This window comes from Dromaius novaehollandiae, chromosome 1 (genome assembly GCF_036370855.1).
Source record: "Dromaius novaehollandiae isolate bDroNov1 chromosome 1, bDroNov1.hap1, whole genome shotgun sequence".
NCBI lineage: Eukaryota > Metazoa > Chordata > Aves > Casuariiformes > Dromaiidae > Dromaius > Dromaius novaehollandiae.
Window position 1 is genome coordinate 77,637,011 of NC_088098.1, and position 26,217 is coordinate 77,663,227.

General features: G+C 34.3%; 1 protein-coding gene across 10 annotated transcripts in view; it reads left to right on the plus strand.

Moving 5' to 3' along the window:
* CCDC91 (coiled-coil domain containing 91) overlaps positions 1 to 26,217 on the plus strand; it is a 174,738-nt gene that overhangs the window by 98,625 nt on the left and 49,896 nt on the right. For 8 of the 10 annotated variants that reach the window (XR_010390784.1, XM_064517416.1, XM_026102420.2 and 5 more), the window contains 2 exons: positions 1,901 to 2,077; positions 14,423 to 14,536. Coding sequence is in view for 9 of the 10 variants with exons in the window: in XM_064517416.1 (XP_064373486.1) it covers positions 1,901 to 2,077; positions 14,423 to 14,536 (291 nt within the window). In the remaining variant the exon portion in view is untranslated. Of the gene's footprint in view, positions 1 to 1,900; positions 2,078 to 14,422; positions 14,537 to 17,609; positions 17,920 to 24,699; positions 25,533 to 26,217 lie in introns of those variants that run through there. The other 2 variants (XM_064517433.1, XM_064517456.1) reach the window with 2 other exon arrangements.

The window sequence follows — 26,217 nt, forward strand, 5'->3', positions numbered from 1 at the left end:
CATAAAGTAGCACGTTAGACTAAAAATAAATTTTCACTTTTCAGTATGATTTCTTCAATTGACTTCATTATTAAGTGCATTGTGGTTAGGAGTGTAATATTCTATGTGTTATAATATACTTCATTTCTAGAATCCAATACAAAATTGTAGTTGCTTATAATATTCTGGGGAAACCTCTAGAGATGTAACCTAACACAGTTAGTTTGGGTATATGATTATTTCCTGTATATCTTTGTGTAGTATACACACATTTTCTGAGCATCTCTTTGAATAACATCCAGCAGCACAAAGGACTTTGTTACATGGTTGATACCCAGGCAGAAATGTTTGTACAGTAAAGTATTCTTAATTTCTGTTGCTAAGTATTTTATTATATTTTATGAACATCTAGTTAAATTTTTTCTTTAAATTTTTTTCTTCTTTTTTTTCTTTAAATTTTTTTTCTTCTAAGTGTATGTGCCTGAGAAAGCCAGTATTTATTTCAATTTATAACCTTACTTGACCAGTTCCACAATTGCCACTAAAGGAATTACTGACCTATAGGCTTATTAAAATGCTTTTTTTGCCAGCCAATATTTATTTGTCTTGAAATTCAGCATACTATTATTTATCTGTAGATATTATAGAATGCCAGATTGTCTTGCTGATAAATACACTTATGCGTAGCTCAGTGTATGTAAAGCTGTGCATTGCCTTTGTTCCTCCAGCTTCAGTCTGTATCACCTGATGGTTTTGTGTAATCATTGACTATTGAAAAAAATTATGAGTGTTCTTTTGGAATGGATAGCTAAAGAGCTTTGGGAGAGGAGACATGTTTGTTTTACATGCGTATTGGCTACTTTGTCACTGAAAGAGCTCACCATTTCTGGACTGTATGTTAGATACTTGCAAGATAAGAGCAGTAGTATCTCATAGATGGCAATATCAAACAACATTGGGAGGGCAATGATGAGAGGAATTAGTATCACCTACACTAAAGTGATTTTGGTTTCATGTCATGTTTGGATTAAGCAAAACAGAATATTAGCTTGTTAGATGAGTATCTAATTGTCTTTTTAATACTTCGAAAGTTTGAGTTTTGACTCATAGTCAACACAGATGTATCCAAGGTGGATTTTTCTGTGTCAAAGAACTGTACATTTGACAGACGTTGGGAAAGTTGGGAAATTGCTCTGTTAGTGAAGTGTTATCTGTTTTCATGAAAAGTAATGAAGATTCTTTTCACTCTTCAGCAAGCTGAGAGGGACAGATTAATTCCACGGGATTGTTTGCAGCTCTTTGGGGTGCAAAAATTTGTGACAAGCACGCAGAAAGGCTTTGGATAGCTTTGTGTATGTCTTTTGGTTTCCTCTCCACTTCTTCCTCCCCAGTCTGTGCCAGACTTCAAATTGAAAGGTTTCTTTCTCTTTCTGTTTTAATACAAACAAACAAAATAAAACACTTTGTATTTACTTGTAGAAAAGAATTCATTTCCTGTGTTTACTGCATCATATAACCCTCTTTCATGTTGCTTTGCCAAAATGACATACCCAATTTTACAGATAATTCCTTAAGGAATATGAAGATTTTCAGTCTGTAGTGCTATTCAATATCTGGCCCCTCTGCTGCCTAGCAGGAAAGAACTAGTTATGATATACTGTGACTTCAATAGGTGGGAAATTAAGATCCTTGCTTATAACTTCTTTTTTTGTTGTCTTGTTTCTTCCTGTAACTATAAAGTCATTGCCCAATCGTAGCTGCTTAGTAGCACCTTAAGATAAATTTGAGCTTGTAGTTTAGAAGTAAAAACATTTCTCGTATCTTGTCAGCTCATAGGTCTCATTAAAAGAAGTAATACTTATGCATTAGGCACAAATGTTGGGTATTTTGGTCATTTATTTGTGCTTGATATATTTCAAAGGCTGAAAAAGAAGTAGTGCAGGAGGCTGTTCTGAAAGCAGTAGAGGAGGAAAGGAGAAATGTGGAGAAGATTCATGCAGAAGAAAGAAAAATGTGGGAAGCAGAACGTGACACACACAAAGAGAAGATTGCCCAGGCTGTTTTGGAAGCCATGCAAGAACAAAGAAAACATAATCAAGTTAGTATATTTTACCCTTTCGTGGACCTGCTTTGCGTATTTTATTTTATCTTTTGAATGTCTTCCTAATGTTGTGGTAGATTTTCTTTAAAAATAGGTCATCCATCATTTATCACTGCACCTACCTGATACTTGAAATGCACAGCAATCTTGTTAGTTTATTTTCATCTGTACCATGTGTATGGAGACGCGTATTGGCACATTTAGAACACAATTCCTGTGACCTTTTCAGGCATATATATTGAAATGAGATGAATCATGCCCTGTAACTACCTGTTTCTCTACACTGGCTTCAAAAGGAACCCAAGATAGCTAGCTCAGATACAGGCATCTGTGTTGTAGGAAGGTTAGATGATTTTCTTTTTTATATCTATAGAGGAGAAGAGATGTTACTGTTCTTACTTATTATGCTGGAATTCCAGTCCCTATCTTAGTAAAAAGATATTTTTCTAAGACAAAAGCTAGAATAGATACAAGATAAATAGAAAGAAGGTTATTGAAACTGGAAAACTGTAACACTAATGAGCCAGAAATGTTTCTAGAGTTACTTTTTAGAGAGGTTTTCCTTTTTAGAATTTAATTAAAATAGAAGTTTTTAGTATGTCATAGAAATTTAAATACCCTCTTTTTGGAAACAGATCCAATGTTTTCTTTTCTAATGTTCGACAGAATTATTCATTTTATACCTTAATTAGACAAAATTGCTTTTTTATCCTAAGCCATTTTTATGCTCTATATCTGTGTTGCCTACTTCCTAGTGTAAATAAAGTATAAATAAGTTATACACCCTAAATATCATTTGTTTACTAATTTTGAATGTAAGGGCATCAACAAGTAAGCTATTAGTATAGTAAAACTGCAAGAATATGAACAAACCTTCAAGCACTCAAGATCTCCTTTGCAACTAAAAGAGAAGCATCTGACTTCAAAGCTAAATTCAAACTGAGAACATTTGTTTAATGTTTAGTTAGATATGAATCATTTAGACTATCTGGAATGAGAAATGGTACCAGTGGAATTGAGGAGCTGTTCACAGAAGGGAGAGAGCAATAAAATAGTTATCTGATACAGATAAAGAGATTTATGGGAGGGTTATGGTAATGTGTCGTTAAGTTTGTATATGACAGTGACCTTCTGGGGCAGGTAGTTCTGTGTCATGTAATTTAATGTAGAAATCTGTTTAGTCTTGTACAAATTTTGCTCTTTATCTATTAAGAAGTTTGAGGATAGTTCTGATGAATCCTGAACATTCTCCTGTGAAGGGGTCCTGTGTCTGCATATGCCAGGATTCCATTTTTATGGATTTGGGGAACATGTAAAATGTCCTGGGGTGGGAGAGTGGAGGATTAAGTTAATGTAGTGATCCAGGGTGGGATTACATTCCCTGTGGAGTGTTCTGCTTGAGTTTCTTGTTGTTGATCTTGCCTTTGAAGTTGTCACTGGGCATGGTAATATTAAAAGTCATTTGAAACTGATGGATGAATTCTTTAAAACAAAGTCTTAAACATGGTGAGATGTCAGTGCTTTTCTGAGGTAGAAAGTTAGGCCTTTCAGGAGGACAGATTTTTCAGCTCAAGCTACTAAATGATGGTGTTGGAGTATTTAGTGGTGGTCAAATCTTGCTCCTCATATAGTTATGTTATACTATCATACTGCATAGCTCTGACAAGTTTGACAGCACAAAATGCTTTCTCTTAGTCTGCTATAATATATGTTGATTTCTCCTTTGCATTAGGCTCATTTTTTTCAGATAGTTAACCTATTTTCAGTTAGATACGATGCCGATTTCTTTTATCTTTTCCAAGATTCTCTCACTTAAATGTATAGCATATTTGAAGTTACCCTCTTTTTTTCTCTGATTAATGAGTGCAAGTTCTCTGGGCGTGATGTTTTGTTTTGTAGAAAGTTGTTTCTTGCAGAAGTTTTCACTTGTTACCTCTGCCAACCAGTCGCCTGTGTCCTTAGGCTGTAACTGTTGCAACCGTATTTCTACTAAAATTCTGTCCATTTGACAGCAAAAGAAGTCTTGTGGAGCTAATGTGCCAACTGACAGCTTACGTAAGATGTCAGATTTGACTTTGGTTTAGTGCTGAAAAACACTTGGAACTACAGATAGGCAATTTGTCTGTTGACATTGATTTTCTGAGTACAACCTTCCACTCAGAGTTGTTTCTTGTTTGCATTTTTTCTTTAAGGTTTTTCTTTCAAGAGGTGTAATTGAAATATTGACTTTCTTGCGATTACTGTGTAGGTGGTTTAATGTTTCAAGTCAGAGCTGTAAGGGCCAACAATAAAACATAGTCTAGTATTTTAGAAAATGAAATGTAAAATTGTGACAACATACGTAATAACATTTTTCTCATTTAATTCTTTATGCTGTGTTGTATAGTAACACTTCTCAGTGTAGTTCGTCCTGTTTCAGAATCATCACTTGATACAACTGTTGGCTTAGTACCAAGTAATGAAGCTACCGACTGTAGATGAATATAAATGAATGTGCAGAATAGTGTCTATTTGGTATCAGCTATATAAAAATGTCCTTAAGAGCAATATTGTTAATTTAGGAGAGAGTACTTTCTTTCCGACTAACTCGTGAGTCTGGAACTAAAAGCAAAACAAGAATAAAGCAGCATGACTGTCTTTAGCAAAAACTCTCTTCTCTTTGGTCATCTTTTTTCAAGTTATCAGCAAGGGACAGAATCTGTGTGTGAGAAAGCAAAGATATGTTTACATCTCAGTCTCCTTTTTTTTTTTTTTCTTTCTCATATTATACTAGTGATTGTCACAGAAATATAAACAAAAATAAGTTTGTTTTTATAGTGCTGTAAGTTAACTTGAAGACATTTACTTTACCGATTAAAACAAACAAAATAGAAATTAAGCATAGTATTAAAGAGGTAGAACTTTCCTCTGCTAATATTGTAAGTCTGCAAAGTTGAAAGAGAAAAATCAGAAAGGGTCACTGTAGGCTTCTGCAAATAGGTGGGGCAGAAGGGTTTCTGGTCATGGTACAGATAAGTAACTCTAGGAATAATTAATGCAAAAAAGTTGAAGACATTAAAAATTTTATAAGCTTCCTTAGGATGAAAATCCACTTTATAACCTGTGCAGTTGAAATCTATTTTGGTCTGTGCCAGAGTTGACTAGAATAAAACAGGAGAAACTAAGACCCCAGGTTTTACAGCCAAAAAAGAGCTCAAGAAAATTGTGAATTTGTTAGTAGAAACTGGGTTATATCATAGTAGACACTAAGAAACATAACCAAGAATTGAGATTTTGTTTTAAAAACCTGGGACTCAAAAAAAATATACATATTGTTGTCAGCAATCTGTTAAGAGCTAAGGAGACATAAATGAATGTTAAACACTGAAAAGATGAACTATTGTATATAGGAAAAAAAGGACATTGATGTATGCATGGGCCAAAAGTTTGATAAATCAGATGGGAAAGACGTATTTCAGGAATTGCAGTGCAGGAATTGCAGAATTGTGTATCTGTAAAACCTTTAAACAATGAAAATGAAGGAAAATAAACCTTCTAGATCAGAAAATATGCTTAGGTGTTTTGATCTCTTTTTTTGTTTTAAAGGAGGAATTTATTATCAACTAATTTTACTTAGAAAATAAAAGGTATTATTTTTTTTCCATATTTTTAAGCATATTCAGTGGAAGAACCTTGCAGAGGTTTGTTAAATTTGAGAAAATTATTGGAAGAACCTTAACATATGTCAGTTAATTTCTTCAGCCAATAAATTTTAGTATAGAAGCAATAAAGCTTTGAAGATCTAAGTTTTTGCTGAATCAAGTGGTATGATTTCACTTCATGTTCTAATGGAATTATTTAAAAGAAGAAAAGATTAACATCTGCCATGTGGGGATGTGATGGGGATTTGTATTTATGGAGTTGGCAGGGGAAGAGGTTGTTTTTGGTGCTTGTTCCTTTTCTGTTGTTTGTCGTTGTAGAATGGCTGAGCAGGAGAGCCGAAATGGAAACTTGATGCAGATTGCTTTTAGTTTTTGCATATTCATATTTCACAAACCTTTGTCATAAAAAAAAATTGTCCTCAGTAAGATGCTGAGTGTGCAGATAGGGAGGTGCTACTTCATTGTAAGACTTATTTTATTAATTTAACCTTGCCAGAGGAAAAAACTTGGGATTTGGGAGCAGTTTGGTAAATGGTTCATGATCAGTATCAATTATTTAGTTACCAAATATGAAAGAGCAAAGTAAAGAAAAACTTACAGTGCAAGTAACTTCATAGAAACTAAGCTGTTCTGAGTTAACATTTCAGCTTGATAGAATAACCGTTTCATGCTCTCTTTCCCCCTTTTTTTAAAGGAATTAAAAAATTAAAGTAACATGAATATTACATTAGTTTTCATGAAAGCTTTGACTGTTCCAGTGGCTTTGGGTCTTTAGTTGGAGACCTGTGATTTTTAATTAAATCAAAGATATTATTCTTTGAAGCCTGACAGTTCTGGCAGGGGTAAATGAGATATACTACATGACCAAGGAAATCTCAAACTTCTTAAGTGCTGTCTCAAGAGAATGTAAGGTATTAGTAAGTCCAAGAGACTGTTTCCTTTTAGTAGAGTATGGTAGCATCTTCAGGTTTTATATATGTGTTATCCATGTGCTTAGTGCTTTCATAAGAGACTTGTCTTATTCAGAAAAGGAATTTGTGGAATTGTTTTGGGGAGGTTGGCATTGTCCTGTAAATTGGGGAGAATAAACTCTCCTTAGAATTAATCTTTAATTGATGATATCGTGACTTTGCACAGTAGCCTCATGGGTTTTTTTACAACATATTGAAAAGTCATTATAGGTGAGAAACTCATACGTTTAGCAGGCTAGATATATGCTGGCATGTCTCCGGTTTTTTGTTGCTGTTGTTCTGTTTTTGATACTTGTATGTTTTTTACGGTGGTAACTTCTATGCAAACATAGTGTAATATGTCTGGTAGTTCTCAGTGTTGAGAGGAATGCCTGGTGGAATAGAAAAATCTCCCATTGGAATATTTTTTCCAGAACATTTTCTTTCAAATAAAGCAGTGGTTGCCCTCTAGATACGGAGAAACTGTAATAGGTGATTTGGCTGAAGCTGAAGCTTTTTCCACAAAATTCAAAATTGCAATGAAGCTCCTAGGGTAAAACTAAGACCTTAGTCCAAAAAGAGAACGGACAGTGCTCTCCACTGTTTCATAGATTTGTCATCTTTTCACTTATTTTTACTCTTGAGAGACTAAACTTTGGGGCTATAGGAGGAGGAGATCCATAAACATTTGGATAAAATAGAAAGGATGTTAGAATCCGTTTATAGTTAGTGGGAAAAGCAGTGTAACTACAATGTGAGCATGGTAGCGCTAGCGTTTTACAAAGCTAAATACTTAATTGCATAAATGAGGTGCAAATTTAGAGAAGTAGATGAAGTTGAAGAGATAATTTATATACAACAATTTTGGTTTTAAAGAAAATGTATTAGAAATAGAATTAAAGCTGGCAGATGAAGGATAAGCCCTGGAAATTCAGGTCCATGTCACAGCTTGAAATTAGTAACTCTCCTAAAGCACTTAAAGCAAAGAATCACCCTTGTCATTTCCTGAAGACTTAAAGTTATATTTAAAATATTGTATGCTTTACTCTGGCTCTCAAGGGAAAGAGAGCTTGACTTCATCATTGCCATAATCTACACAGCAGATATATTAGAGACTAAAAGTGTTCTGAAGGCTGCAAATAATTAGAGGGCAAAAAGAAAAACCTTTAATTTATTAAAAGAACTAACATAAAGTCTGCTTCCTCTTGGACATGAGCAAAAGCACCGAGGCAAAATGATCTTACCAATGGGAAAGTATTTCAGGAAAATTGAGGCTAGAGTATTTCATTCAGCCAAGCCACAACTGAGATATACTGAGATATACAAAGAAAAAATGTTTTTGGAAGAAAAACTTAAGTGAAAAACTTATGGAAAAAATGTGAACTTCCCAGTAGTCTTTGCCCAGAAAGTGTCTAAGCATTCAAGACAATTGAATTTGTTCACGCTCCTGAGGGTTCATTTCTCTTAAAAATAGAGAATGTTGGTTGCAAGTGCATGCCCCCTTCCTGACTTTGAAATTTGAATGAATTGGACACTATGAATCAACTTAAATCTTCCTTTATTTTCTTTGTTTTACACAGTAGTTTTCAGTGTTGTCCTTGGAGGAGTGTTTTCTCATCTATTCTCCTGAAATCTCTTCCTACCCTATCTAGTCATCTCTTTCATATGTATGCTCTCTCTTTAACAGCTTACTTGCAAACACAGGTTCAACTGCTATTCCCATGATGAAAGTGCAAAAATCTATTTCTTCTGACTGTCTTCTTTAAGCGATGGGCTACGTGGTGTTGATGATTTCATAACAGAAATGTGGAGGATATCATAAAGATCTGTGTTCTGACGATCTGCCTAGAAGAGATCACAGAACTAGTCTCTTGTTCCTGTGTGAAGCAACAACTGATCCAATAATTTTGGCAAGGGAGCAGATCGGCTAGTTTGGGAACCACTATTTTAGGCAGAGGCAATGCCTTTGGGTACCTGCTTGGCAGTAGTTTTTTGTGGTACTCAATGATGTTATGCTTCTTCAGTAGGATCAGGAACTATTGCCTCTCTGATTAGGTAGCTGCTTTATGCTGTCTGTACAAAATTACGTCTTGACTCCTGTTGTATTTGGAAGCCTAACTCACTTTTTTCCTTCTTCCCCACTTTGAGCACTATTTCTGTCTACACTAAAAATATTGATTCTGTAGTCAATGTCTCAAATTATTTATATCATCATAAGTTAGAATAGTTTCATTATGGAAACATGAAAGAAATGACAAATATTTTAGAAGTAATTTTCAGTTTCACTTTCTTCCTGTTTTTCTAGTTTCTTGCAGAAACAATAATATATCCAGTACTTACAGAGATCATGGTGATTCCAGAAGGGTATGGAAAAGCATTTTTCATTAAAATAAATGTTCTCTGAACAGTGTGTAAGGAAGCATACAACAGCACTGAGTGGGAAGAGGTCTCTGTCATTAGATCAGTTTATTTTTAATATACTTACAAAGTCTGGAAAAGGAGTAGTCCACTGCATGCAGACTTTAAGCATGTCTGACTTCAGAAGTACTTTGTAATAGTTTATAACCACAGACATTATAATTTGAGGGTTACTATTTTCTGAATAACCATTCACATTGCAGTCTGTGGTTGCATTTCCTAGATAAAATTCAGTACTGCCACCTGATCCTTCTGTGGAAAGAAAAGAATTTTACTGTAAAATTGAAAAGCATCATATAGCCTATTGTTTTTAGAATATTGAGTGGAGTGCTCTGGTATACACAGTGCACTATTTTTTCTTTCTGTCTTCTTGTGGATATATATAATTATCTGTTTACATTTATATGATTCCTAATATATGTTTGAATATGATTTCTCAATTGAGTACTTAAATAACTTTGTTAACCATTCTAATTCTGTGATTGTTGTCAAGCATGTGTCCACAAAAAGGCTATTTTTTGACTCTGAGTACTGATAGCCTCTAAGTTCAAAAAAAGGAAAAACAGAATTGGGTATGATGGAGTGGAATGTTTTTCCTGAGCTGCATCTAGGAAAATGGGCTTTCCCATTTTCTTGAATGAATTAAAATGACACTAAGCTGTCACTTACGGCTCTTAATAGCGCCATTCCCATTTTAACTAGAGATGAGGTTAGGGCCAATTTTTATCTTTGCAACCAGAAAACTAAATCAGGATAAAATTTAATATTGGAAAGAGCAAAGAAGGAGATGAAAGGAAGAGTGAGCACATACACCGATAGGATGTACGTGCATGTAAGTACCAGGTGGTATCAGAACTTAAAAAGCTTCATATCAGTTGATAACTTACTGTAAGGACTGTGGCAGAAAAAGAGTTTGAAGAATGGCAGTGCCTTTGAGGAAAGGATTTCGTGAAGGACAGTATAGAAGAAAGAATGAAGATTCTTTTCACAGAAGGAAAAATTAGTATCACTGATTTATTCAAAGGGTTGTACAAGAGTATATGAATGTTGGATAGGGTATTAAGTTTTGGATAAACTATTTTAGAGCAACTCATGTTTTCTTAAGTTGTGTCTCTCCAAAGGTTTTGGACAACAGATACAGTACATGTTTGTGTTCATCTGAGGTAGAGGGGAAAAAAATCATCTCCTGCATGATCACCTAATTTGGTTGTCTACTTATGGTGCCATCATAGGAAAATGACAAATGTATATTGCACATATTGCTAATGACAGCATATACCCTGAGAGTTACTGTGAGTCTCTCAAGAAACCATGATCAGCTGTACTTATACTGCTGTGCTGAATAATCATATACTTGTTTTCCTAATTTCCCTTATACCTCATTAACAAATAAGCTGTCTTATTGATGCCTGTGTTTTGCTTTAGATGGAGTCTTGGAGATCTGTTGGCTCTTTGCAGCCTTCTCCATACTGAGTGGGATGAGTAGAAGAGACTTTTCTTCCCAGTTCTGTGATACTGCAGCAAAGCTCTCTGTTGATAGCCTTGAGCAGTCCAGGTATTTCCACATAGAGGCCTATGATTTCACAGCGTAAATGGCAAGTAAGGGACAGTATGAATTAAATCAGCCAGTTCTTTATTGAAGATGTTAGTGGCTGTTTTCAAGACATATGCCTGGGAAATAAACTGTGTGTGTTCTTGTACTGTTTGATTATCCTGGTTAATAAACTTGGGAGAGATGTTTAAACTTAGTTTAGACACTCAAATTACAGAGAAGCAGAGCCATGTGATTCATGTTAGAGTATGGTTAATGAAGTTTAATCTCCAAAGATAAGAAGTGTTTTGGATTATTATCAGAAAGTCTTTGGTACACCAGTTATTTGCCCTTAAATTTTGAGGCATCCACTGTGTAATTAGGGAATCTGTGTAAGAGAAAGGAAAGCACAGGAATTGAAGAGTTGAAAATAGCTGTTTAAGGTATGGGAATTTTGGAATAACTGCCAGTTTAGGACTATTCAAAACTTTCTGAAGCAGTGGACCAGGAGAATCTATCAAAAAAACTAGCCTTTTTGCTGTAGAGTAAGGCACTGAAAAAGGGTGAGGAACTTTGCCGAATTTTTCAGACTTTCACTTTTGGGAAATTCTAGGGATGCTGTGAGGACCCCTTGGATTCTTTTGAACATAAAGCTCTTACTGTATAAGGTATTATGAAAGTGAGAAGAGTATACAATGTTAGGAAATAACATTTGCTTTATAAACTTGTTTCTTTGAAAATGAGTCTTGATCGTTAAGAGTAGAAGCTAGCCTACCTATGACAGTGTGTTAAGTGTCCAATTAGATGCTTATTCCTTAAAGAGGATGTTAAACAAATTAGCTTTGTCTGTTATCTGTTACTTCATTTTTGTAAAAGAGAACTAATACTGTTCTTAATATTGGGAAGTTGTCACTATAAATGGAAAATAACTCTTCCCAATTTTATTTTTTCTGTTGTAATCTTAGGGTAAGAAGAGTAGTATTTTATAATTATATTACTAGTGGGTTTTGTTTTCTTGGAAGTTTTTAATAGACTTGCAGAATTTCATTGGTTCATTATTTGGACCTTTGTTCATATGGTTTGTTTGTTTAAGGTTTCTAGTATCATCATATCAAGGAAAATCAAGATACATTTTTTTTTGAAGTATTTGATTGATGTAAAATTGTTTGCATATTAAGATGTAGCATCTTATCACATCTCTCTTTTGCTTTTAAGAGTTTAATAGGACATTTGACTTTTTTTCCCCCATTGTAATATGAGACAAGGTATTTCAGGACCTTTTCACAAATTAAGCTGGCGTGAGAATGTAGTTGTGAGAACTTGTATAATGTGCAACTCCGCTACTTTTTCTTTTAGTCTTGCCAGGGTTCTCTAGTGAAAGAGACTTTTGTCTCAGGATTTTTCTTTGGTAAACTTGAATTAAAATAGAAAAAAAAAAAAAGATAATCAGCTTTCATAAGTATGGTTTTGATATTTTCTGTATTCCAGAACAGGGACAACTATGCAAATGAGCATTTTAAATTTGTGATTTTAAAGTTTTTCTCCTATAAAGATAATAAAAATACAGTTTTGCAGAAACAATTCAGTTTGGGCTCAAAAGTGGTCAATAGCTAAGGGTAAGAAAGCATATGGTGTTTTTCAGTTGAAAGACTTCCACTGAAGAGTCTTTATAAAATGAAATTTGGTCTGTTTGGTCTAATTTGGGATAACGCTATTATTTATTTTGTGAACTAATAGCATTATGATAAAATGCTAGTCACATACTTGCAGTTAACTTATGTATCTTCATAAGCATCTTGTACTTCAAAAGCCTTAGAATTCAACCTGTTCTCCAGAGTGAATCCGTTCAATAATACTGAGCTTCAGCAAAAATATTTTCTGCAAAGAAAGTAGAATTGTAAAGCACCATCAATGTTTAAATTAGCTAGACTTCTGTGATGCTGTATTTAAAGAAAGTGACACTTTTAAAGAAAGTTTGAAAAATGTTGCCTAAATCAGTAAAGCATAGCAATGAAAAGATCATCATCTGACCTCACAAACATTTTAAAGTTATGTATTTCCCCTTACGTTAGTCATTATTCCTATATAAATAAGGGTTATGTTTTAAGTGGATATTTTCAATTGTGTACTTTTAAGTACTGCAGCAAGGTAATTATTTTCTTCTAAGCCTGGCAAGTTGTGTACGGGATGCACACATTCATTTTGGCAAGCCTGAAAGCCTATGAATAATTCAATCCTAAAAGTAAATTAAGCCCCCATTGGTTATTCTTTTTTTCTTACTGAAGTGAAATATATGGTTTTAACAGTTCTGCTTTGTGTGTACAACCTGTGTTACTTAGTAGGCATTATTCTGATGTAATGGTTAGATAACAACAGATAATGGATCATATTTGATAATGTATCATATAGCAAAGGAAAAACTTTGAAAACTGTTTTGATACGTGGTCCTTAGCCATTAGAAGTACAAAAAAACAAAATGACCAACCATCTCCCACTTCTCTCCATGCACGTACATACTCTCCAAGTCGCAAATTTGTGTCTTAAAAACTTGTGTGTGCATTACAGGACAGATGAATTTTGGCTCATAGGAGCAAGTAAGGTCATGTTACCTCATTTAAAATTTCTTCGAGTATTTCTTTTTTTTCCCCCCTCTAGTTTTCACGTATGTATTCTATAGGACTGGGACTTCTTGTCCAAAAAAAAAAAAAAAAAAAAAAAAAGCTTTTTTTCTTTTTGTGAAGAAGTAATATTTCTGGCCACCTGTATTGCTATATGCTATATTTGTATTATTTAAAAAGATAAATGAAGTATAAATTTCTGACAGAACTTGCACATTAATGTGAATGCAGTGTGTAAGCTTAGGTTCAGTGATAATAATTAATGGAAGTATATTTTGCATATCCCTGGTTCATTCTGAAGGAGCACCACTAGTGTTTCTGCTATTATCACCTTTGAATGTCTGCCTCAAAGACGTAGAAAGTACGAGGTGCACTACCTGGTGTCTGAGATGTGATGAAATGAAAATTGCCTCACACCAAAGCAAACTCTCCACTGATTGATGTAGGGCTCAGGTAGTTAAGCATTAAATTCCAGTGGAAGTCCACTACTTTTTCGTACAGCTTATTATGCTGTGTCCACATTTACAAATATAATATATGGTAATTCCTCTGACTTTTTCTGGATGGTCCCTTAAAAATCCTTTTCTGTGGGGGGAGGGGGGGTGTATAAATTATTTAGCACATACTGTTTGATTTTTGTCGAATGTTTTATAGTTTTCTGATATTACCCTCTTGTATGTTTCTTTTTCAGGAAACCAATGTTTGTCACCTCAATGCTCCTGAATTCTGAAAACCAAACTTTTAGCTAAATAATGCTTTTCCTTATTTGAGAGACTTTAGGAGACTGGGACATGAGCTTGAGGGCAGTGCATTTGGACCAGGAAGACATTTCCTAAGCTGATAACTTAAGTTGTATTAGAGATAGTAGAGGTGTTTTAAGGAGTTGCTCCCAGCTTTCTGTGCTGTACTGTATTTCTAGCATCCTTTCTTCTGCTCTCAGTGAACATCATGCATCTATTAATACAGTTTTGAGCTGGTTCTTTCTCTCTTTTTAAGCACCTTAGTGATTGTAGTACTGAATTTATAAGGTTTGCATAAAGATGTTGATGTGCACTTTTAGGATAACTATCGTTGCAAAAGGAGTGTGATTATGATAAAATTTTAGAAAAAGGGAAAGGGATGACTTGCATTATGTTTGTGAAATACTTTAAATATTTAGACTTATATGTTTTCTTTTTACATAGGAAATTGTCAAGGAAGCATTAATGGAAGAGCAAAAACGTAGTCAAAAGGCAGTTGAAGAAGCTGTGAAAAGGACAAGGGAGGAACTGATGGAATATATTAAAGAACAGAAAAGGGTGAGTTACCAGTCTCTAATGGCTTTCAGTTCCTATGGGGAGAAACCAATGAAGCTTATCAATCCTGAAACCTGTCTTGAAATGCACAGAAAACAGAATCAGGAGTTGTTTCTTCAGATTTGTCACTCCTTTTTTTCAAAATGATTTCTGTTACTATATTTCTTCATGCATATTTACAGAATTATGGGTTCATCACAAACCAGAAATCAGAACAGCAGAAACGAATGCATTGTTTGAAATCCACAGTATTGTTTCAGTAATTTAAAGAGAAGGCATACATGCAGTCCATCACATTAAAGTTGGGATCTGAGTTGAATTCAGTGAAACAATTTCGGTATCAATAACAGATGCTATTTTATGTTCACAAATGAACTTTATTGTGTAGTCTGCATACACACAGCAGTTGTTAACTGTTCCTCTCAACCTATGTTATATGACAGTCTGAAAATGTATTTGGTGTATTGTTCGGAATGCTTTATATTCAGTGCACTGGTCTTGTTCTGAAATGTGATATTATGAAATTTGGTTTCAGGTATTCTGTTAATGCTATATACTTGCATGCTAATAGACGTGTATAAGCAATAAACAGTGACTTTTAAGATAAATTCACTTTCAGGAGCAGAATAAATTTTTACTGCACTACTCACCCTTGGGGCTTTTTGAAAAAAAAACAAAACAAACAAAAAAACCTCTCAAATGGCAGCAGCAGCCTGAGCTCAAATTCATTTATTTCTGTGTTCTACGGAAAAAGAATCGCTAAGCTTGAATGTAACTCTATCCTGAGGAGGAATTAGAAATGAGGTTTGTCCTCTTATATTCCCTGCTATTATAGGCTGAAGAGTAGTGTGGGGATTTAACTTCACGAGTTCAAAATTAGTACTGGATGAACTCTCTTTCATTATCTTACGGATGGAGTAGTTTACATTTATCAGTAAGGGTCTTACTGGCTAAGATGTTTAAAAGGGATGTCCAGGGAAAAACACTATCCCTAAGGATGTTTAAGCTTGTTTATGTCTTAAGTTGGTCATTTACAAAGGATATACTGTGTGGTAAGTGAAAATACATCTACTGTTAGAATAGCTTGTAGTCTAAATAAGTTGGTTAATAGGACCACTAAGCATCTAGTGCAGACTCCGCACTGTTGACAGCTAGATTACACAATTGTGAGATGACAGTAAGAATGTCTAGATTTCCCAAAAGAGATTTTGTTTCAACTGTGTCTGGGAGAAAAATTGAGGATTTTATTTTATAGTTCAATATTTGGTTTAAAGTAACAGAAGGAAAAGTCTGCAGTTGTCTCCTGCAGAGTTCCTATCAATTTTCTTTTGTATGTGAATAGACTCACAAATCAGTTTTCAACTCATTTGCGGGTACACCATATTTATCATATCATAAGATAACCAAAGTTATCTTATTACACTTGTTTCACTTGTTTATTTTAAAAGTACATAAGGTATAGGTATAGACAAAAAATGGCTCACAAAACAGTCCTAATAATTCCCTAGTTACCAAAAATACCACGGCTTTCATTGCTCATGCAGAGATTTCTAGCTTCTTCCATTTCCTTCCAAAAAATAGTAAGCAATAAGAAACGCGGATGATTCCTCCATCCAGTTGGACTTGAAAGATCATGATTTGGCTGCTCAGGAGATATATTTAAAATAATCTTCTCCAGAAGTCATGTGTACAGTATGAGTTACCAGTAGGTATTCTACCATTCTTTATACAGTGATTTCTAAGAATAACAATAATTCACACAGTATCAGGTATTTTCCCATGTACAGGCAAAATTTAAAATCTTTTATCTATTGTCTTAGTTACTGGGTTCATTGTGCTGCCTGGATTTTCACAGGTATGATTCATAAGTATCAATCCTCTGCCCTTTGTCATTCTTGGCAACTCCAACTCCATTCATTTGGGTTACATTTCTTATTTTGTCTGCTCTGACACCAGATCTTGAATTGCAGTTCCCAGGTACTGTTTAAATTTATTCCAGTGGGGTTAGAACCTGGGTTTAGATCTCTTCTGCAGATGATGATGGCAAGGGCTGATTTAAGGTGGCTGCAAAGTAGCTTCTTCCAAACACAGTAAGGCATATTACTTCTTAATAGAAAAAGTATTTAATGTATAGAAAATATTACTGTGTGTCCCTGTATAGGAATGTTTCAGCCTACTTTATTGTTCCCTTGTGGCAAGAAAGGAGCAGTTGGTAGCACTGAAGTCTCTCTCTGCTTCCACCTGGTCCCACAGCCCATCCTCATTTTCCGCTCAGACTATCAAGTCAGTCCATCCTCCTGTCTTCTTAAAGTCTACAGTCTTTGGGTTGCCTTTTGGTATCTAATTTCATTTGAGAAGTATAAAAGCATTCCCTTCTGAAGGGAAACAGCTAGTCAACTTCTGCCTTCAACTGATGGCCTATCATTGTTGTTCTCAACTCCTTTGAACCCAGGAAAGTTGTTTGTGTCACTGCCTTTTTTTCCTCTTCTAACAACTACATTTCAGCACCTTGTAGTAAACTGAACCAGCAAGAAAACAACTGCATATGATATTCATAGTGTAGAAGAGATGTTGTTGCAACTTGTTACAGATATTTTACAATAAATGGCACAAAATATTTGGACCCAGAAATAGTTACTTACCGCTAATGATAATGTGCAGGGTGTATTTTTGTGATTTAAGCTTAAATGCTTAGTCTAACTCTTTAAATCTTCTATGTTCTTCCTGTAGTTTGTGGAAGAAATAAGGTCCTTCCCTCTTCCAGAGGGGAAGAGCAGGAGCTCAATTTCAGTATTGTAAGTCAGTCTTCAGAGGACCTTCTCTCTCCTTGACTGAAATGGGAACTAGAGAAGATTAGGTGTCTAAGTTAGCTATCTAACGGAGAAAACTGAGTGGTGGGAATGACTTCTGACCATTCTTTCTGTGCATTTTTTTAAATCTAAAAAACATCAGACATGGAAATATGGTTCATAATTTTTAACAACTGCAAAAATGTGCAAATTCTATGCAGTGTTTATTAGACTTCCTTCAGAACTTGATTGTTGATAAATACCTATGCATCTGTTTTTCTTTCCAGAGCAAAACATCGTAAAATGATTTTCAGAGGAAAAAAAATAAGATTGAAGAAAGATTATATCATGCAGAACTTGATTATTTTACAGGCCTATCTGTATCAACTGATCTGTACTTAATCTCTCATTAGATTTCCATTTGCTTTTGGAATGGAGACATTTTTTCTTTTTTTTTTTTCCCCCTAACTACAGACAGAGTTGCCTAATGGAGCTGGTTGCCATTATTCTATTATATGCCTACTGTTAATTTGTCTTGTCCTTGTGAAGTTTTCACGAATTAGTTCAAGATTTAAAAATAAAAAACTTTGGACCAGGTTTTGCCTTGTATTTACACATTTTTCCCAATGAAAAACAATTGCAAAGGCTGCAAAAAAGTGAAAGGGCATAAAGATTATTCTGTCATCTCGTGTTCTTCTAATTTTACAGTGCTGAGGAACATGTTGTTATAGGACATAGCACAAGCACCTTTTTTCATCCACTCAAAATCTTAAGTTGTTATGATGCAACATGCTTCAGTATTTGTCAGTGTTGAAGAACAACCTGAATATGTTTTCTTAATGAAGTCATAAACAAAAGTTTTGCCACCATCATTTTAGAAACATATTTTAGATTCATTTTGAGATGCAAGACAAATTTATAGTGTTTATCAGTGTGTGAAAATGATATTCTTTTCCTTGAATTGCCATGTATGTAAGCTGAGAACTGCGTTTGAGTATGTAGTTATATTTAGACACCTAAAAAAAAATAAAAGCATGAGCAATTAATAGGAGAGAGGTTATTGCATCTGCATGGTATCACATATAAAATTCAAGATGAAGAAATTGGGAGAAGGATGCTCTTTGTTATTAATGAAAAGTTAAATGGACCAAAATGTTTATAAGTAAAAGATGCACCAAATTCTTCAAGAACTTATCAATGAAACAGTGAAAATATAGTCTTCAAAGAAACAAGATCCTCTTCAAGTATGAGTAGTGCTTCCATTCAGTCCACAGAGTTCTTGAATATCAAAGTATTTCAATGGACTTTTTTCCTTCATTGATCAATCACCATGTATGTCCATATATTACAAAATTTATGCCTTAGGACAGATAGCTTTTTCTGGCATAAGATCTGTAAAGTGTGTCCACATTGAAGTCAAACATGGAAGATATTTTTAATTCCAAATTGTTTGACGTAGTAGGCTTTATATAGTTATATGAGAGGCAGACTATATGGACCTTGGTCAAGCCTGTGCACATGTCAAAGTAGTAAATATATTTTATGAGCTATAATAAAATGTAGCAGCTCATGGAAGGAATTTCTAGAAAGAACCTCAGGGAAAACACAGTTTTCACCTCTTGTTTTGGCTGTGATTCAGTGATGATGTGTTTTTTTTAATTTGAATGGCAGAGGAAATTCCAGATATGCCCCTGCAAAGGTAGCGTACACTGTGTGGGTGTACATTTCATTGTTGTTTTGCAAATGAATGTGTAGAATCCTTCAAAGCAGGAATATGGACACAGCAGTACTTCTATTTAGTTACTGGTGATTAAATGTTTCAGGAAAAGACTCATAAACAGATTCTTATCCAGAAGCTTCAGTTTATTTTGTAATTGTACAAAGTACATTTCTTTCCTCACAGTAAATGTTGCATGTACCAGTTTTCAAAGTAGCTTGTAACCTAGTTAGGCATTTATTACATTAGAGCTTTCTTTTACAAAAATTGTAGTAGCTGTGGTATCAGTTTGAGGAAATCAATTATAGATTTCGCCAGTTACATATTTATTACAAATAGTTAAAAATAATAATGGACATTTACTGTTGTATTTGTGCTTGGTTTCTTAGAAAAGTTTCTAAAAACGATTTATATGTACTAGATCTGACAATCTCAAAAATCTTGCAGTGCATTATATATGTAGTCTAGCATTATATTTATTACTTAGAAAAAGAAAAAATGGGTATGATGGGGGAAAAACCTGACAAAGTAGTATTTTGTTGTTCTTATTAAAAAAAAAAACCCTTTTATTATGGGTATTTAAAATGCTACAGAGAGATTTTGAATATGGAGTAATTAGTACTGGGAAGTTCCTGAATATTCGGTTTTCTTTCTAAAATACAGTATGAAGGTTTATTCATTCTCTCTGATCAAAGGAAAATAACTTTTCTGAGATTGCTGTAAATTGGAGTCTTTTCAGTTACTTACTTCTATACAGTCCAGTAGTAAACCTATTTCTCAGACTTTTACTGAACAGTAAAAGACTCTATATAATAAAATAATCTTAACTTTTAAAAAATGCAAAACTAAGAAAATAGCTTATTTTTGTAACCAGTGTAATACCACATGTGCTGAAGTTAATAGTAGATTTAATCAATTTTGTGGCTTTTTCAAAGAGGAGACAGGAAAGACCACATCCCTTGACGTGTTCCCATTGGAGGAAACAGTTGTGGTTTGTGATGACTGATGACCTTGGACTAGAATGAAGTGTTTCAGCCTATCCCAGAACTGTGACCTTGACATATGAGTTTGCTGTGAAGCGGTCTTTTCTATATGTAAATATAATATAAGCATCTTTCCTGTATATCAAAAATGAATTTTGTATTCAGTCTCAGCTTTTTTAAAAGATCTAACTTTTTTTTTTAATAGTGAGGATTTGGGTTAATATAATGGATAATTGTCTTCAAAATTAAGCTTCATGGATATGCTCAGTTAAAACAATGCTAGCTACAATATGCCTATTTGCTTGCAGTTGAATATAATCTACACAAATTTTCTGTAAGTTTTATTATATAGACAACTAAATGACCATGGTGCTCTAAAGAGTGATAAACATAATGAAAGTATTTATAGTAGTAAATGCTTTCTTAATTCAGAGCTTTGGGAAAACTTATCATTATGAGTCTTTTCAAAACAGATTGATCTGATATTTATTCATATAAATTATTGTGTTAATGTAACATATACAATAAAAACAAACCTCAGAAATTTCCTGATACAGTTCCAGAACTGACTTCTAGTTAAGTGTTACTGCTGAAATAATAGTTACTTTTGAGTGCCAAGAGGCTATAAGATTAAATATTCAGAGACCTCGTTGTATTTATCTTTCAGCAGGAATCATTTTTCCTGTCCAATATAGCAGCATATGATCTTGTCACCAGCCTCTCTCTATGTTACTAGATAAGAAAATCTGTGTCACTGTTCTTTAATCTAGCTAATACTATCCTTGCAAAATGTTACCCACACTGTGATGTATTCACAGCTGCTGAACCACATTTTTGCATGATCAGTACTCAGCAACTGTTATCACTAAATGTGGATGATGCTAGTAATATCTGAATGAGAACATTTGGTGTAATATTACAATAGTAGGCTTCCATCTATATTGGCTTCATTCTGTCTGATACTGTATTCCATGTGACCTACAATTCTTCAATTCCAGCTACTTTTACCACTTACGGTTACATAATAGATGCTCTGGAACTCGAAAAAAACTTCTTTTGGGTCATGATCAGCAGTGATCCCCATCCTGTGGCACAAGATTAATGACACAGCCACTTTTGAAGACACTTGTGGATCTACCATCTCAATGCCTCCTTTGTTGCACAATGAAATGAGCGCCTATTAGGACCAAAATGCAGATATTCACCAACATGCCCCTCTTCAGCAACACAAATGTGAAGACCAGTTCAGGTTCTTTAGTATGATTTTTAAGGAGGTAAGTTAGGAATCTATCTGAAAATAATTCAGAAGACTGCAGCTTCTTCAATACTTTCACAGAGCCTTTCCAAGAAGATACCTTAAAATCATGACATGGATTTCTTTTCTTATTTGGCATCTCTTACAGGCTCTCTAAAGATTGTTGTAGAGGTACTGTGAGAAGTTACTAGCTGAACATAACTCAGTTGTGCCTGTTTTAATGGTCAGTCCACAAATTTCTAACAGAAATGCCATCTTCCCTTCCTCAAAAAGCTATAGCAGAAAAGTCATTGTCAAGAATGATACTTTTGCCTTGGGTTTGCTCTGGGTTTATCAGTCTGCTGCTCCTATCTTAAGGCCGTCTGTCAGTCCACCATTTCTAAACTTTCCGAACACTCTTCAGCAGATTCAAGGTCTAGTATTGCATAACAGCCTGGTCTAGTTATATCTTCCAGCATGCATATCAAGAGGCCACAGAGTAGAAGCTCTTCAAAGTTGGTCCAAGAAAATTTGATTTAGAGCAGAAAAGCTCATTTAAGGCAGCTTTCAGCAGAACTTTTTCATTATGGTCCATTCAAATATATACAGTTCTTCCTCCTGTCTTAAATTTTCTGTAACTTTTGCAACTCCAAGGGGTTTTGATTGACTTACAGGCATATAGCTGCCATTTCTTTTAGATACTTATTATAGTTGGTCATTTTTTTTCCCACCTCATTTAATGAGTATTCTGAAGTCCCTCTTTTATGTGTTTCCATTTGTCAAAGAGTTGTTTGGAATGGACTTGAATAAGATGTTTCTGTCCTCGACCAATCCATCCTTCTTGTGAATATATGGCATTACTTTGTTATATTTACTTTCTTTTAGGGCAGGATTTTTTGTAGGCAGTAATCTAGTTTATATTTACCTTTGGAGACACCATTTTCCATGAGTTTAGAATTCATATAAGTTAATTCTATACCTTGTGAAATTTTTCTCCAAATCCTGTAACCCTCCTACATTAACTATACTTCATGTTCTCTACTTTGCTCTTAAACTCTTCCATACCTGTTACAGAACAAGCCAGTTAGTATGTTTTCGAGGCTTTATTGTGGCTTTTAAAAGTGAATCTAAAGAACAGCCTTTTCCTTCTTGAATTTCAAAATGAGTTTCAAAATGTATCAAGATTCCTTATGCATTAAACTACTACTTCCGTCTTGAGTTATAGTCTATTATCATAGGGCGTGGACAATGAAAATAGTGTGCTTTAGAATACTTATGTTCAAAATTAGCAGTTACTCATGCTTCATTTGTTTACCAGTCGCTAATCCAGCATGTCAGCCGCCAATACGCAGTTAATCAATGTTGCTTATATACTTCAAATTATCCTGTGTATATTTCCTGTAATAAGTTAACAAAAAGAGAAAAATTAAGGTTCCTTTGTCCTCACACATCTTTCAACCTTTTTCTTTACTGATATGTGATCTTAATGTGAATTCTTTAGAGCTGAGAGAAGTTAATGTCCCGCCTTTAAGATTCTTTGCTAAAGAATGTCACATGCATAAAATTCATTCGTACTTCAGTGAATCTGTAAAGACCTTATTTCAAAGCTTTTCACAGATAAAAAATTTCAAGTTAAACTAAGAAGCTTTTCATGTGATACATCTTTGACTTTGTTATGCATAAATGAGTCGCATTCAGTAACAGTGAAACAAAAAGGACTTGCAGTCTTGATCATATTTTCTCATGTGCAAACAAATGACCTTCAGTGCACTTTTTTTTTAATTAAGAAGAGGAGGTCAAGAAGATTAAAATTAATAGGGGGCGATGGATTAATAATGCTACATCATGCTGAAATGCCCCAGGTAAGAGGAAGAAAATTTCCCCTCTCCATGCCTTTGCAGCAGACTGGATAACCTGAATCATCTTTATCTTCCCATTCTTATATTTCAGATCCTTTAGCTTTCTGCAGAATGGCTTATACATAGGCTTGAAATATGCTTTAGGCTTTTTTTATTATTATTATTTTGGGGGGGGGGGGAGGGTTCTTATTAGAGGTTGCAACAAATAAACTTTATCACTTATAAGCATATTGTTTCCTATCTTCTTACAGCTGCATAGCTCACATACTCTTGTCTAAAGCTAGTGGAAGTCTTATGTAGACAATTCTTTGCATTTGATGAAAGGAATCCACAGACTGAAAGAAAAAAATGCAAGTATGAGGACAACATTTATTTTCATGCAGTAAATGAAAGATCGACAATGCTCTGTGGTTACCTTTTTCATACTTCAAATAAAAACTCAAGTTTTTAAGGATATATAGCACTATATTGGAAACAGTTCCACTTACGTACTGCAATCATAGTTCTATTTTGTCTGTTACATTAAATGAAGAATTTAATACTATAAAAATGTTTTTTATGTTGCCACAAATAATGTGTTAAAAACCTGGCTATCTAAGATGTGAAGGAAATCATTTAGCAGTGAAGAATTTGACCTTTTAGTGTTTCACCACCATCACCATGATTCGCAAGTGTGCCTCATAACTGAAATTGAGTAAAGCTGTTACCTCTGTTCAAGGCATCTTCCAGAGTTATCAGGCTTGTAGAGGTTCATATAAAACTTCAGAAAACTCTGAAGTAAAATTTGAATCCCATTGCTACAATGACTAATCAGAGATACTTTCCTAAGCAAAGCCACACCCACATTTTGCCCAGAAAATTACTAGTTTCCTGAACATATATTTTTGATCTTGTAGCATTGATATGTGTTTTTTCTAGTAAAAGTATCAGTTAGGAAGGCAAAACAACTCTTTACCTTCCTATTAGTGATAGGAACAAGAAGAGTTCTAGCACACAGATAAAAGGAAGACAGGCATTTAAGTACTAAATGGCAAGCCACTGCATTCACTATTAATTCTCATAAAAATGAATTATGTTCTTGGAAAGTGTCCAGTTGCATGGGTACTGGGTCCCACCTATATCCATGGGATTTGGATGTGGAGGCAAGCCAAATCCTTCAGTTTGGCTAAAGAGTGAGTTGAGTAAAGATTAATGAGATGCTTGTCAGTGAGTATGCAAAGTCTCTCTCCATTCTGACATAAGCTCAAGATTTACTAACTCATTTGCCAGGGTTGCCTTCTGTTGCCTGATGTTCAGAATCCTATAACCTCTGGCCTTGCACTGCTGTCTTTGGTCAACTGACTATTTTGAAAACAGCTGCTGTTGTGACAGGTCGCACTATACTAAATGCCCCACGTTTTAACAAATCGCGTAGGCCAACCAGTCAGGGATTTAGCAATTAGAAATTAACAAAATTTAGAAATTAGCAACTGTACTGGGAAAAGCAAAAGTATGTTTCAATCTCAGCCAAACCTGTTGTTTCCTGGAAGTTTGCTTTTGGTCACTTGCAAAGTATGTAAACTTACCTTTCTTTTCTTTTTGAAGCTCAAAGGGAAGATGACATTTGCTGCTCATGAAAATAAATGGAAAAATCCAACCAAGATGAGACAGACAGTGTCTCTAGCTGACTCTCACTGAGCTCATTGTGTGCACAGTAATACTTCAGAAAGGGTTGTCCCTCTTCTTTTCTTCTTGTGGGTCAAGTCAAGCACTGTACATTCCCTTTGGGTGGCAGCGTGATCCATTATCATTACTGCATTTTGAACTGTCAATGAATACCATACCTAACCATAAAAATAGTTGTAATCCATATGGATATGCTAAATACATATATTCTGATTGCTACAGTTGACCAAACAAAAGCGATTAATAACAGAATTATTTTGTGTCATTTGCTGGTGTAAGTCAAAATGAACTATCTAAACTATTTTGTCCTTGAGGAGCAGTACATTTGATATGTGACCAGTTTCCAATGACTTAATTCAGCATCTTCATGCAATGCTCACATGAAAAAAAAATCCATTTTACACATTCGTGTGAATTGAGTTGAACTTTCAAATCATTGTCTCAATCTAGTAAAATGAGATAAAAGCAGATTGTCTCTGCAGTCATTTGTTCTCAGACTTGTGAGAACTGGCATTGTAATTTTAACATAGCTGTTTCAGTATCACTTAATTCTGATAAATCCAGTGAATTCTCACTAATTTTAATTTTATGTCCTTGGTTTGATCAGTGTTCAGTGACACCTTTTAGATTCTTTGATAACAGAATTCCCCCAAACTGAGCATTTTTTTCCTTGTTTCCTTTAATTTGCATTTACTAAATGGAAAATTCCCATTCCTTTATCTAATAAAAAAAAAACAAACTTGGTTTTTTAATGTTGATCTGTTTTTTTTTTTTTAATTGATTCTAGGAATAGGTTTTTTTCTTAATAATCATGACATTATTCAAGTTTGTAATTACTATATGAGGATGTTGCAATACAAAGGAAAAAAGGATAAGTACACACATTCAGTTTTGCTTCTTAGAACACACCATGTCAAATTTTTCTGATCATCTTTCTATAGAGCTCAGATTCTTCATGAAGTGGTATGTTTTAACAACTGTTGTATATTTTTAGTTATTATGAAAGGAATTTGGGCAAATCATGTTAGTAAGTGTTATCAGCTACTCAGCAATGTATAGTATAATATATTAGTACTACAATATTAAAAGAAAACCCACTGGCTGACACCACCTATTTCATATGCATCCACTCTGTTCAGAAAATTCTGGCATAAAGGTCCTTAGAATTGATTTAAATCTACTGGCAAAGGGAAAAGGCTTCTCTTCAGGCTTCATTAAAGTTTTTTGTATTTATCCATTAATAAATACTGTGCTGGTGCCACTTAAATGTCATAGGATGCTTCTAAATAAGTCATTACTTTGGTCCTTTATGTGACAAGTAACAAAATATATCATTGTTATATCATATTCATTTTTTTTTAACTCGCAGTGTTACTGAATGGTTAACATAGATTTGACATTCGATCTGGACTTTGCCAGAGCAAGAAATGTACAATC